This window comes from Phyllopteryx taeniolatus, chromosome 2 (genome assembly GCF_024500385.1).
Source record: "Phyllopteryx taeniolatus isolate TA_2022b chromosome 2, UOR_Ptae_1.2, whole genome shotgun sequence".
Taxonomy (NCBI): domain Eukaryota; kingdom Metazoa; phylum Chordata; class Actinopteri; order Syngnathiformes; family Syngnathidae; genus Phyllopteryx; species Phyllopteryx taeniolatus.
The window spans coordinates 3,800,967-3,815,558 of NC_084503.1; the positions used below are offsets into that span (position 1 = coordinate 3,800,967).

Below are 14,592 nucleotides of genomic sequence, written 5' to 3' on the forward strand. Positions count from 1 at the left end.
CGGGCAACTTTTGTAGCTCTGATTTTTACATAGCGACTCATTTTGAGTCACTGCATGTTACTCAGCATCCAGGGTTTGACGCACGCCGGCGTGACGTCAACAGATCAAAATTTATCGGTGCCATCATTAGGAACTGACAAAAGAAGGAAGACCCTGGCTGTGAAAGAGGAGCAATCACAAAGGAGACAAGGTCGCCAGCCTTGTTGCAGGCTTTGTAGGTTGGACCGCTGGAGTTCCGCTTCATTCTTTTATGGTTTGTTGAAACTCAAAGGCTGTTTTCCCCCTCCTGTCTGAGCATAAAACCACGCATTAAACAGACTGCACACCGACCAGCCGCAACATTACGACCACTTGCGTAGTCTAATGATATCCTAAAGCTGTATCAACTGTGTTACAAAAATGATATTAATCCTCAGTTTTTGGCAGTGTGAGACAGGTATTCATTTACCAAAATGTTCATGATTTTAGTTTGTGGTGTACAGCTCAACTGTTCTGCTAATATTTTTGCTGCCTCAATTATTTACGCAAGAGGGGGGAAAAAAGGAAAATAATCTTTCGGGATTTTTTTTAAATCCCAATTGAAAATCTAAAAAGTGACTTTTTTTTTTTAAATGGAATAAATAATCATAATAATGATGGATTGTTCACATTTCTATTTTAGGCTCAAATCAAAAATACGGAAAACAAAGTAGGCCACACAACTGAGTTTGATTTTGATATTAAATGTGTTGTTGTATTTACATGACCCCGAAGTTTGGTAACAAACATTATTAAAGAGACGTTATCTTGTTAACTGCCACACTCACACGGTCACACCAACCCGACCATTTAAATATTCAAATAAACCTCGGTCATGTGGCCCCTTTTTCAGCTTTGTATTTTTAATTCGAGCTTAAAATTGAACTATGAAAAACAAGATTACTCTAAAAACAAAAAGCAAAATGACTTCACTTTTCTTTTTCTTTTAATTTTCCATGGCCAATTACCAAAAAAACAAATGATACACGGATGGAACGGCTCTCAGTATGATGAAGTTCTACCTCACTGCAAACTACAATTACTAAAATAATTGTATTGTTAAATGAATGCCTCTCTGGCAGTGTCAATCAAAACATGCATATTAATAAAAAGCTGAATTTTTGATACAGCTCTCGTGTTGGCTATCTACAGCATATAAAACGTGTTGCCCAAGTGGTCATAATGCTGTGGCTGGTCGGTGTGTCCAGTATGTATTGATCGATAACCTAGGCAAAAGGCATTTGATTGTCTGATCCATATCAATGCAGAAAATGAATGGAAAAGTAAACTGACACTTTGAACATGGCCAATGTGCGATCATTTACACCTGGAATGATACTTAGGATCCTGACCTGTCCGACTTGAGCTTGGAAACGTTCTTATGCAAGGCGGAAATTGTACACTCATTATTAGTATTTCTGGACTCAGGAGGGAAGCAGAGGCATTATGATGCATATATTGTGTAACACTGTCAATAATGTAAGTTTTTTTTTTCTTTTAACATTTTAAAGCACCCGATTTCTATCTTTGGGTTTATGCAGTGTTTAGGAACACAGCGTGTTCCTGTGCAAAATCCCAAAGATGCGCTACTGGAAATGGACTGAACTGGAATCAATAAACTCCCACAGTGGTATTGTTGTTTCTGTCTACCTCGAGGATATCTTCTACATTTTGCCAGTTTTCCCCTTTTTCAGACAATTCCTAGGCATTGTGTTTATGTCAGTCATCAGATTATAGAAGATTTTGAATATTATTTTGATTGCTATCCATCAAATCTAAAAATGAATTCTAGATATTTCTGTCTCCGCCCCCATTTTGGAGGGTTTTGGACTGCCTGTAGTGTCTCCACCGCCCATCCATTTTTAACACGTATCCTTTTCAAGGTCGTGGAGAAACTGGAGCTCATCCCAACTGATTTTGGGCAAAAGGCAGACTACAACTTGGACTGGTCAGCAGTCAATTGGAGGCCAGAATGAATCAGACAACCATTCACAGCCATACACCCACAGTCACTGAGGAGGAATCGACCCCACGCCGGAAGAACAGGAGTAGGACGTGCGTACCATTGCACTCTCAGTAATGAATTTGTGTATTTAGTTAGGATTGTATTCAATTTTGGTTTGTTTGTTTGAGGTAGTATGTTTTTTGTCACAATCTCATCTAGCTTATCTATGTCTTACATTTCTGTCTAACCACTCCTCGTGCACTTGTCTTTCCAGATACACGAGAAGGCACCCGGGTAAACCAGATCATCATCATTTCAGTATGTCCATGGCAGTAGGCTGATCTCCTGACTCAAGTTGCTCCTTGATTAGCTCTTCAGTGCTCCACGTCTGCTCTTCATTTGGAGTAACACTAAGGTCCATCCCAGATCAAATCAGTTCTTCGGTCCTATCCCGGTTGAGCGCTTTAGGGGTATTGGCCCTCTGGTCCCGTTCCAGTAGAACACCTGGTGGAGCCACTGTCATCCAAAGGAGCAACAAAGGCACTGACCTTGTTAGTGGTGTGCAGAACATTCCTCCTGGGCTTGGATTCTAGCTAGCTGTCAAAGGTTTATTGTTGTTGTTGTTAATTGGACCTACTGTAAGTACTATCCTGAAAGGGTCTGTCTGATATGAGCACAGATAACTAGAAGTGTAATTGAAAAAGCACATTGGTTTCCAAGGTATTTAACCCATTTTAGTAGTTGGCATCTCACCATCTTTGGTCAGGATGGTCTGACTTAAAATTCCAAGCTGAGTACAGATGGGTGTAAAGACACAAAAGATGTAGAAGTGTTGTTTTGTCTGAGTTGGCAGAGTCCTGTTATCAGTGAGACAACCTGTCAGCTTTTCATCAATCGTCCATCAAACCTCGCCGCCTCACAATCTCTCCGAAACATCATCCATCAAGCCACGCTGGCCAAATTAGATACTGCTGCTACCCACACAAACACTCGCTCACTCGCAAGTGCGCGCACACACAGACAAATCAAATCAATGGCTACCTACCTCCACACTGGGAAGCTCTGCACACAGTGGGTGGCCTGTGGAGGAGTCCACCCACCCACAGGATATTCAATTGCAAGCATGTACAAATACATCAGCTCTTTCTCTCTATTGTGTCCATGGTCGCCGGGGATCCACTATATTTACACAGGCAAGACCAGCTTCTGTGCACACCCACGTGTGCTACCAACACAAAAACACATACAACAGGTGATCTCGCTCAGTCCTGTAAAAAAAAAAAAAGAAAAGAAAAGAAAGAAACTGAGATTTTCAACACAGCAAAAATGCTCCAAGTAAACAGATGGATTTATGAATGGATGAGGCACTGCACTTGCCCATTTTTTGGCACTGGTTGCTAAGCGACCAACAGTAAGTAGCCTGGTGCCTTTTCCTACTGCTTTGGACAAAGTAAGCCGCAGCGCTGCAAAACATATTTGTCACTCTTACAACAAAAAGCTGTGGCTTTTCTTATAAGAAGGGGGGCGAGGAAAGAGTTCTTACAGATTTGAATGGCACGGCAGGATCTGAGGGAGTTTAGGTTCATCGCTAGGTGTTCACTCCGGAATCACTGCACTACCCTGTCACCGATTGGTTGTGCCAAGATGTCATCACCATGCACTGCACCCAGACGGCGCACTGTGCTCAGTGCAGTGCGAAAGGGTCTTAAAGTCATTCACTGCCAGCCATTTTAGAGCATTTTGACTGACATTTGACATTTTGACAGCTCTTATGACTTTGCAAACTTCGTGGACTCTCTCCTCACTTTCACTCCGTTCTTACAGGTGTTTAGGTATTACATAACCACAGCTACCACACACCAATTGCACTGCCAGTTTCACTGCCCCCTCCCTTTTCTATTCTTGTCCTGTCTCTGTCCTGTCCCTTTCCGGCCCCTGTCCTGTCCTGTCCCTGTCCTGTCCTTTCTTATTCTATACAGTCTGGTTCCCCAATCACAGGGTTTAGCACTACTGTTCAGTATAAAACCAGATTTCAATGTAACGTTGTAGTGTCAGGCAGCTAGTGTCCCGTCTTTACTTGCGTTTGTTTGTGTCCTCTGTCTTGCGTCTTGTCTGCCCAATCAAATCAAATATATATATATATATATATATATATATATATATATATATATATATATAGATATATATATATATATATATATATACCAAGCAGTTGAGCAGGACAAATTAAAAAAAAAAAAAAAAAAAAAAAAACTAAATAAATACAGGAAGCGGATTGCTAAGTCTGTTGTTTTCCATGCTGGTCATTAGCCATCATGCATTTACTACATGCTTATTATGCAAGTCTTGGTAGGTTTGATTGCGTGATCTTTGGGGCTTTTGCCTTTGGAGGGTCCTGTTTGTTTATTATTGTCATTAAAATTGAAGAACTCCTTCCCTATCTCTCTGTGTGTGATGCTGCGCGTTGTAGTAGTTAGCACCTGATGCCATTTCTTCTCAGAGGGGCAAAGGATATTGAGAACAAGGTTCCTAAGGCTGATATTATAAATAATTGACAACATTAGGACACTTTAAATGTGACCCCAAAACTTTTTAATACAGTAAAAAGAAATTGTCTGTTGATTACATTAGTGAAGATGGCATGTTTACAAATGAGTTCAGCAGTATGAATTTTATGAGTAACAAGGAATATACAGTAGCATCAGATCATTGATGCTTCTACAGCTTTTCATAACATGAAAAAAAGAGACAGAATCCAGTAGGGGATGTGAGATAAGAATATTGATCCCAAAGCAAGAGTCCAACAGCCCAACTCCCCGAACACCTCCTTCATCTATGCCTCATGTTGGACAATCGGCAAACAGCACTCATTAGAACAGTGAGAAAGTAATATATCAAAAAGCAGGTAGCTGTCAGGTCTCCCCAAGGGGTCCTGATAGTAAAGCAGTGCCTTAGGGCACTATACAATATGCTGTAATTATAGCAAAGGTATGCAGCATACTGCATACCCTTTTATAGTTCCTTATGTGGCCCTTCTTAAATCACACGGTATATACAGTACAGTGGTACCTTGCGATACGAGTGGCCCGACTTACGAACTTTTCCAGGTACAAGCCGTCATTGATTCATTCATTCGGCCCTTGTTTTTTTTTCTTTTTTTTCTTTTCTTTGACATGTGAGCAAAAAATTGAGATACGAACGCTGTATGGCGGCAGTAAACTTAACTCACTTCACAACGACAAACATAAAACAAAGAATATGAAACGTATTTAAAATGACACTGTAAAAACCGATTTTGGTAAATATAATAAAAAAAAAAAAAAGAGATTATCCAGTAAATCTAGCTTGGCTAGACATTGCTCTTTACTTCGAATTGCTTTAGACTTTAGATTTGTTCCTGCTTGTATCATTAATGTGTCAGGAAAGGTTAGTACAGTATGTGTGCATTTTATTTCATAAAATCGTCGCTGTGGATTGTATGACAAACGATACGTTTTCGGCCATGTTCACTGTAATGCAAGGTTAGCCTGGCAATTAACCATTTGTGGAAGGTGCAAATGCGGTATTCCTGCTATTTGGCCGTTAAAGCTTCTCTTGCAAGCCAAGAGTATAAATGTGGGGTAAACCTAAAAAAATAACTAATATTGCAGCTTACCATGTCAGTTGTTAAACTCTTGTTTATGTCGCTATGTCTTTTTTATACTGCCCCCAGGTGGCCAGGGTGAGCACACCAGAAGGAGTGGCACAGTCCACTAAACAAGCAAAAAACTGGGCAAAAACTTCATGCTTTACATTCTATTTCTGTCATTACTGTATGTTTTCATGAAGTGCAATATGTGTTTGATATTAACTCACTTTCAAAATGTCCCTTTAATTTACTTCACAGCAATTTCCATGGGCATGATGCATCCAGCAAGATAAACAGGATTTTTCATATAGAATTGCCACATTGACACGTGTAGCGCTGCATGGTTGTATCTGAGGATGTGATCAATTCTGGGTTATATTACCATGCCTGCAGGGAATTGGCTGACAGTGTTCAGAGAAAGCCTGCATATATCGTCTTTAATCGCCTGGCTGTCACAAACTGTGAAGTAGATTGGTTGATGAGGGATCATCCTTCCTGCTCCTCCTGCTCCGTCTTGTGCCATGGTTTTTGGGAGGTGAGCAGCTGGCGGCGATCATTTACAGTGAATATAAGAAGTCTACACACCCCTGTTCAAATGTCAGGTTTTTAAATAAACATTTCACAACTTTTCCCACCACTAACGTGACCTATAGCCCGTACAACCAATGACACTTTCAAAAAAAAAAAAAACTTTGTAGGCAGGAAAGTAAAAATAAACAGAAAAAAATAATGTGGTTGCATAAGTGTGCACACCCTCTTATAACACATTTCCCGACATGCGTTTGGGAGATTTTATACAATCCAATAAAACCAAGGTTGAACTTTTTGGCCATAATTCCAAAGGATATGTTTGGTGTAAACAGAACACTGCTAATTCACCCAAAAATGCCATACCTATAATAAAGCGTGATAGTGACATCATGCTTTGGGGCTGTGCCGTAGCTGAAATTTATTTAGGTTAATGAAAAGCACTATCAATGGTGGCAAGTATGTACCATTAAACATAAATTTAAAAGTGGTTAATTTTGAACATAGCAGGAGCCACAGTTATTAGAGGGTGTGCACACTTGTGCAACAACATTATTTATCTTTATTTTTTTACTTCCCCTAAAGATTTAAAGCATTCTATGGACTTGTACAGGTTGTTGGTCACAATGGTGCAGTTTAAAAAAAAATAAAAATAAATTTTTTTTACATCACAAAACAAAAATCTGGCATTTTGAACTGGGGTGTGTTGACTTTTAATGTCCACTGTAGGAGTGCAAGCACCAAAGTCTCTTTTGTTGTGAAACTGGAACTTGACGCAAGCGTACCTTTTTCTGTTTGCTCTTTAAGATGGCGATTTAACTCTGCTATTGTTGGATGCGTGAATTGTGATGAATCATGTCACAGTGTCACACACCTGTCACTCAATCAAGCGGTTGCTAAATAAGGGACTCCAGGGTGACCTTCATGTTCCGAGTCAGTCAGTTAAAGGGCCGATTCTCTGATGTCTCTGAGAAAGTATCAGTTGGGCATGTGCGTTCAAAAAGTTTAGAGAAGCTGAAATTTGGTTCAGCTGGAAAGATTATAGTGCATTTTGGGCCTTGTACACACATAAAGACAATCAGGCTGTTTTTGGGTCATGAGGTTTTGGGTCATGAGGTTTTGGGTCAAATAAAGGCTGGGAAACATGTTTGTCTTGTAACCATGAATTATTTGCGGTGCAAAATTGAACACGATGTAGAAATATGAAATAGGTTGCTGGTGATTCCGGGAGGCAGCTTGCACTGATTGCCTCAGGTGTGCAGCTGATTGTGCAAATAGGTGCAAGAAGCTGCAAGGCTTCCCCCCTCCTGACGTCAGCTGGCATCTAGACTCTCTTGAACGCAGCCCTTCTTTTTTTTTCTTCTTCTTCTTCTCCTGGGTGGTGGTGGTGGGGGGGGGACGTTTCGCCTGCAAAAAAATGTCTCTGTGAGGACGCTGTCATGAACGCATCGCTGAACTTGTCCGGCGCTGACCTTGACCCCCAAAGGACGGCGCAGCTGCACCACCGCTCCGTCAAGGTGAGCGTCATCATCGTTCTGGGGGCGATGATCACTTTGGGCAACATCGCGGTCCTCCTGGTGATCACGTCTTCCGTGGCCGGCTGGTCGAGGAGCTCCCGCTACTTCCTGCTGTCCCTCACGGCGGCGGACTCCGCCTTCGGGCTGCTGGTCATGCCCTTGAACTTGTGGGTGAGTCTCCTGAAGGACTACACCGACGGGCCCGACCAGCTGTGTCACCTGGTGGCCTTTTGCAACGCCACCGTGTACTCCACGTGCATGTACACGCTGGCCGCCATCAGCCTGGAGCGCTACATCGCGGTGCTCTACCCGCTCAAGTACTCGTCCATGATGACCAGAAGACGGACTCTGCTCCTGATCGCCTTTTCCTGGTGCTTCCCCCCGTGCCTCCTGGCGCCCATATGCTTCCCGGGTGGCATCATCCAGGTGCACTTCTCCACCGCCTCGCTGGTCTGCAACCCGTCTTACTCCACCAACGTGGGCTACTCGCTGAGCTTGGCCTGTGTCATCTTCTTCCCGTGCTCGGCGGTCATGACCCACGCCAACTTGCGCGTGTGGTGCGCCGCCCGGAGACAGAGCCGCAAACTGCGTCGGCTGGAGCGCGCGCACCGCGGGAGACACAACGTGGCCTCCAGGGTGCTGGTGCCCGTCATGGCTGCTTACTTTACTTGCTGGACGCCGTGCATGGCAGCAATGATCTACAACGGTAAGCAGCAAAAATCACTAAGTCGCCATGAACACCATGGGCGTTTCTAGCCTGTTTGTAGGGGCACCCCTAAAATGAATCCCAGCACCCCTACACACCTCAGATCCTAGAATCGCCCCGGATGAGCGCATTTCAAAAACCTTTCTTATTGTTTTACACCTGCACAATCTAGTCGGATCCGATTTAAAGGCAATGTCAAATATTTTTTTCCTTAAATCGGAATTCTCCTGCAGTCTTTGAGAACAAAGCTTTCTTTTAAACCTTGTACCAACTTCATGCTTTTACCAGGAACATGGTATTTAACTCGAGCTGGTGGAAGTTTTACGAGTAAATGCGGCGAGTAGAAAGTAAGCTTGGCTATTATTGACATTCACATCTTGAAACTTAGAATTCCTGGAGGATCCTGGTCATTTCTAATATGTCTGACCTGGAGCTGGCTTTGGATTACTTGATAGTAAGTCATAATGTTCATACTTATATCTCCCTCTGCAACACTATCAATTATAACACTTGCCTGAATGGTCCTTTTTATGGACGCCTGGGCATAAATACACTCATTTAAGGCCAATTGTATGAGTTGTGCCTTTTTGGAAATATTCTCATCAACTTTGTGCCGTAATCAAGACTGAATGTGGACTTACAGCCGAGTATTTTTAGAAATGAAAACCTTTTCAAAGAGGCTTGCCGTTCATCTGATATGTAGGAAAATCCCTGCAAAGCTCAGTCTTAAATGTATGACTGCTGTTTGAACGATTACCTTTTTAAAGTTTTCCTTCCCCCCCCCCCCCCGCCTTATTTGAGACTTTGGACTGATTTGTACCCTTGAAGATGTTTACCGTGTATTTAAAAAAAAAAATATATATATATATATATTTTTTTTTTTTACAAGGAGGTCCTGAACAATGAATGAGTTTTTATGATTTGTACCTTTTGTACACCACCACAGTGGATTCGAAATAAAACAAAGGTAAGTAAAAAGGGAATGCACCATACCTGGCCAATTACCTCTTGAGTCAGTTCAACAAATACTTTACTTTTGAGCCTTTGAATAGCTTCATAAATGATACAAGTCCCACTTTTGCGAAAATGTATCTTATTTTTAAATCTTTATTTTTTTCCAACACACTTTGGAAGAGAACATGCGTTTTTAAATTATTATTATTCTGTATGAAACAAATCCAATACAAGTAAATTAATCAGAATACACTGGACCCCTGCAATTCGCGGGGGACCATGAATACCAGAAATCTGTGGGTAATTGATGCCCAAATAATTATTGCATTAGAAAATATTTTTTTCAAACTCCCCAAATTATTAACTGAAGATACACCTTAGTAAGCCTTTTTCTTTTTGGGGGGCGTCTGTGAGCGTAGCCGATTGATATCCATCGAGTCAACACAAGTCCGCTATCACCGGCCGTCTGAGCAGTTTACTGAATCAAGACGTGCAATATGATGTTTCACCATCATGTGACGCTAGACTTAAACCAGCGTCTGGAGTGCGGAAGAGGTTGACGGCAGAATTGGCGCTCAGCGTAGTTGGCAGAGAACGCCCTCATTTCAGGGTTGCTCCACCCAGAGTGCGTAGCTGGCACGAGGGTGCGTAAATGACAGATTGGAGTTGGCGGGAGAATGGGAGTACACGGGAGAATATGGCCTTGTGCGCCACACTGCTGCGTGATGAGAAGTATGTATGTATGTCATGCTTGTATGTCAAATTTCTGCTTGTAAGTCAAAGCAAAATAATCGGCTGAGCGATGGCTTGTATCCTGAAAAACACGTAAGTCAGGGCACTTTTACATTAAGAACCCACAGCACTTCTGGACCTAACTGTATGCTTTATGTATTGTTACCTTTTTAAAATAGTGACCAAAGTCATTTTTATTGTTTTTAGAAAACAAAATGTAACTAAATATAGGAATAATTACACTGCATGATTACACTGCACAGTCTGTTCAACTGAGTATGTAGGTGATTTTTGGTGGCCAGCGTCACGAGGAGCCGATTTAGGCACGAAATAAATAAATACATTTTGTCCAAAAAGAGCTTGGGGCCATTATTTCAGGAAGGTGACGATATTTAGTGTCTACTTTGTGTGTTTGCTCATTCATATTGTTTTCTACCCTAGCACTGTCGGGTAGCTCTGTGCCAGAGTGGCTAGAATTTGTGGTGGTTTGGCTGCCAACGTCCAATGGTTTCCTCAACTGCATCTTCTACTTCTGGATCAACAAAAGCTTCCGTCAGAAATTCCACCTCATCATGCATAGACTGGCTTTGACCCTCTGCCCGGCGCTTGTCAACACTCTGGGATGCTGCAAACCCTCAAAGATTCCATTTGGCTCAGGATATTTGGATAATAACAGCGGAGTCCACGAGCGCTCTTCCAGTGTTTCCTCCACCTGTACCCTGATGACCTTAGCCTAGCAGCTCTTTCGCGAAGAGCACCACATGGGCACGGAAGAGGACTTGCCGTTTTATATGACTGAAGCTACTTCACTGGTTAATGCATTCAGAGGGGACTCGAGTCGATATGCAAATGGTTGGATGCTCGCACTAGGCGATGATGACAAGTGCATTCAATAATTGCAGATATGCACTGTAAAATATAATTGGATTAATTTGTTTGTATTTTTATTTCCTTTTATGAACGTGCAGTCGAAAGATTGTTCTGTGTGTTAAGTCCTGTGGATTTTTGTTGTTGTTTGTCTTTTTGTTTTACCCTGCCCCCACCCAGCCCACAGTGTTGCAAGGATTGAAAGCACTGTCAGTGAACACCTCTTAAAACCACCTTTTAGTAGTTTTAGAGTGATTCTCCAGCCTGGTCTGCTTCACCACATATGCCAACTGTCTTTATTACACATTCCTAAATGAGTATTTTAATGTCATAGTCTGCAGAAGTCGATTAATTTGACATTTTTGGATGTGTACGTGACTGCAAGCACTTTGAAGGATCTTTGCCATCTGCCTGTTCCTCATTTTTAAACATGAGAATGGACGCTATTGACACACAACAGCCGGGAGAGGTTAACCTTTAAGTCACGCCGTTTGCGTGTATGCAAGGAGAAAAGTAATTAAGCGGCAACACCGTAGAAAGGTCACCACGGGTGTGCTGCCAGAAGATAACTTTTGAGGTTGTTTGTTTTTCCTGTGATGCTCCTCATCTGTCCATCGGATGTGCGCTGCTGCCGCCGCCGCCGCCGAGGGGCCACGTCTGGTGTGAAAAAAAGAAAGCATGCGTTTTCAGTTATTTTACAAAAGTGTAATATGTTGTGCGTTAAAAAAAAAAAAACATGTCAGTTACATGAGATTTTTGTTTAAATTATTTTTGTTTGCAAAATAAGGGGTTAACTTTTGATGATATGGGTTTATGAATGATTAAGAAATAAAGCATTATGCCTTTTGAACCGTGTGAACTGCAAAGTTTGTTTGACAAAATACTGCAGTGTTTTCAGGTTGTGTTTGTTTAGCAACAACATAAGCGAAAAACAATCTGCATTATTAGCGTGGAGCGAAGACCAAACTGTTAAAAAAAAAAAGAATAATAAAATAAATCCTGGCTCTGTACCAACATTAAATTGTTTCTTCCTTGGCCCATGTGCCATCCAAATACAGAGTTTGAAGGAAATCACCAAAGTAGTTTCAGCCATATCCTGCACACAACATAAACAATAAATAAACACTTTTGTTAACAGTTTGGCCTTGGCAGAGTTCTGAGCTGTCTGAGTGCTATTATTAATAGTTTTGTTTTGTATTTTATTGCAGGAAAGCAAAGTGAGGAGCACTTTCTTTATCCTGTAAACATTACCCCTTCCATCTGGAGCACAGAGATTAATTCAGGATTTTTGTTTTATTACAGTTCTGTGAGTTTAATCAAATTCTGTGCATTGAAAGTATCCTGTTAAGCCGACACTCTTAATACTCTACGAAGAATGTATCATGTTTTAAAGTGGAGGAATATTAGAAAGTCAGCTGTGGAGTGATTATGACGTGGGACCAGTTTATCACTCACTAGGTTAAATCTGGCGGGTGGGCTCCACTGTCTTCAAAATATTGAATCGTTAAACCGCGGTCACAACATTAAGTACAGCCGCCCATTCAAATGAGATCAGATACAAGAGCTGTTTCCAAAATTCTGCCTTTACAAAAGCCACTCCAAAAAAAAAAAAAAATCACTACAAATACAAATGGCTGGATAGGTCCTACGTGCCAATATGCAAGTGGATGAGTGCACAATTAGATTGAAGTTGCTCTATATAGTGGTGAAACACTGTTTCAGCCTCCCTTTTACAGGAACATGATTTCATTCTGTCAAATTGAAGAAGAAGATAACATTTTTGGCCCATGTTGAGAAGTCAAGTCAATGTGATGATTCCATATGAAGCGATGCCATGCAGTACGTTTTCCACATGCAGATCCAGGATTATCTCCTTTGGTTGTTTAACATTTTGCACTCAGGACGGAGGACCAGACAAGACCACACCCAGCAGCTTGAATCTAGTCTACAATTTTGACCCATAAAATGGGTTTCAAATCATATAATAATATGAAATACTCCCAACTTTGTACTCTTTACTCATAGATCAGACATATAGAATGACTGTTGAAACTTTAGTCTTGGCAAATCAACTGCTTATGGTTCAATCACGTTTCTTTTTTAAAGTTGACTATTTGGAGTCATTTATGCAAATGTTAGAGAATACTTTGAGACAGGTGTGTGACAGTGCTTTGACTGCTCCCTATTGGCTATGGTGGGGAATGAACATTCTTGCATGTATTGTGCCTTTTAATAAGAACACTGTTCATCTTGTTGTAGTGTGCCAAACTCCAGCTTCGGTGCCACCGAAGATGACTCTGCAGGAAAGCATATGAATTTTTACGAAACGACCTTCCAGTCCTCCAGGGGGAGAAGTGGCTTGTTTTAGTGAAGCTTTTAGGCAGTTGTCAAAGCTTTTATAATACTCGTGGGATATTTCTCAGAGGACAGAAAATATGTCATGCCCCTCTTGACATGGGTGTGCGTCTTCAGCTACAAAGAGTCCCTGAGTGCAGATGTGAAATAACATCTTAACATTGGTTCGTGCAAAAAACGAATCATGGCCAGCATGTATCATGTGAAGTTGACCTTTTGAAAAACAAATCATGTTTTTTTTTCTTTTTTGTCTATTTTTTCGGCATCACTAAGTGTTTTTCCAGTCATTCGCGAGCTTCGCTGCAACCAGTCTCGCAGGACTGATGTGCATTAGCAGCCTCGCCTCTCGTTGAAATAATTGACAGGCTCTCATGTTTTGATGAGGCCTTCCTAGTCTCCCACAGGTGCTTCCTAACAGGGATGCATCATTCTGAACGGCCGTCCCTGTTGACTTGGATGCAAGTAACGAGCACAAATTCAATACTAAATAGGAAAGAAAAATACATCGTGAAGGCCACATATCACTTTGGTCATCATGTTGTCTTTCAGTAGCACAGTTAACCATTTGGACAGGTTGGTACCGTCTAACATTTGGGAAGTACTAGAACAGATTGTGAGCCAACATCAGCAACTCCTGATCTCATCAATATTCTTCTGGACGAATGGACAAAAAAGAAGAATGGAAGTTACTATAAGTGCAAAGTGGGAATTTCAATATTGTTGTCTGTTCGGTCATGTGGTGCAATAATTTGCCTTGCTTAAGCGATTGAATTTCCTAATCCGTCAATTTTGATAAATCACTGCCCGTCGCATAGAAAATGGACGGGTTACAAGTCAATGTTCAGACATTTTAGTATCATTTACCCTGCTGACCACACTGTCGGAGGTCAATCCAGTTCTCAAGATAATCAGAAGCACGCAGTCATTGACATACGACAACTTTTTTTTTTTTTAAGTTAATGAATATTTCAAGGAAACGGGGCCCATAATACGAACATAAGAGAATATTAATCAGTGCACATGCCCTGTGGCTGTAATGATTAGAGATGCTATTTACACAGCCGCTTGGGGATGAGAAACTAATTATGTGATAAATTAACGGTTGGGAGTGACAATGTGGAGCCATTGATTACTTGTCAATGAATAAAAAGAATGTGGCGCAGTTCTGACGTCGGCCTTGACATCTGGCGAAAGCCCTTTTGCAATAATTGGGGTCATTTGGTGTCGACTTCATTTTTGCCACGGGAAACGTAGTTACGGTTTCTCTCTTTGTTATACACAACAAATTAATGGATAACTAGTTTTGAAATCAGAGTTCAAGGATATTAGTTTGCTCAGTTAC

At 41.4% G+C, this 14,592-nt stretch overlaps 1 protein-coding gene across 1 annotated transcript; it reads left to right on the top strand.

Moving 5' to 3' along the window:
- Positions 1–7,059: 7,059 nt before the first annotated feature.
- On the top strand, positions 7,060–11,750 carry zgc:162592 (uncharacterized protein LOC561993 homolog). Its single transcript, XM_061754369.1, has 2 exons — positions 7,060–8,342; positions 10,470–11,750. The coding sequence occupies exons 1-2, from the start codon at positions 7,559–7,561 to the stop codon at positions 10,763–10,765; spliced, it is 1,080 nt and encodes a 359-aa protein (XP_061610353.1). The 5' UTR covers positions 7,060–7,558; the 3' UTR covers positions 10,766–11,750.
- Positions 11,751–14,592: the final 2,842 nt, after the last annotated feature.

Coding starts and splice junctions, on each gene's coding strand:
- zgc:162592 (XM_061754369.1), top strand. CDS start 7,559: ATGAACGCATCGCTGAACTTGTCCGGCGCTGACCTTGACCCCCAAAGG. Junction 8,343..10,469: donor GGCAGCAATGATCTACAACG/GTAAGCAGCAAA, acceptor TTTCTACCCTAG/CACTGTCGGGTAGCTCTGTG.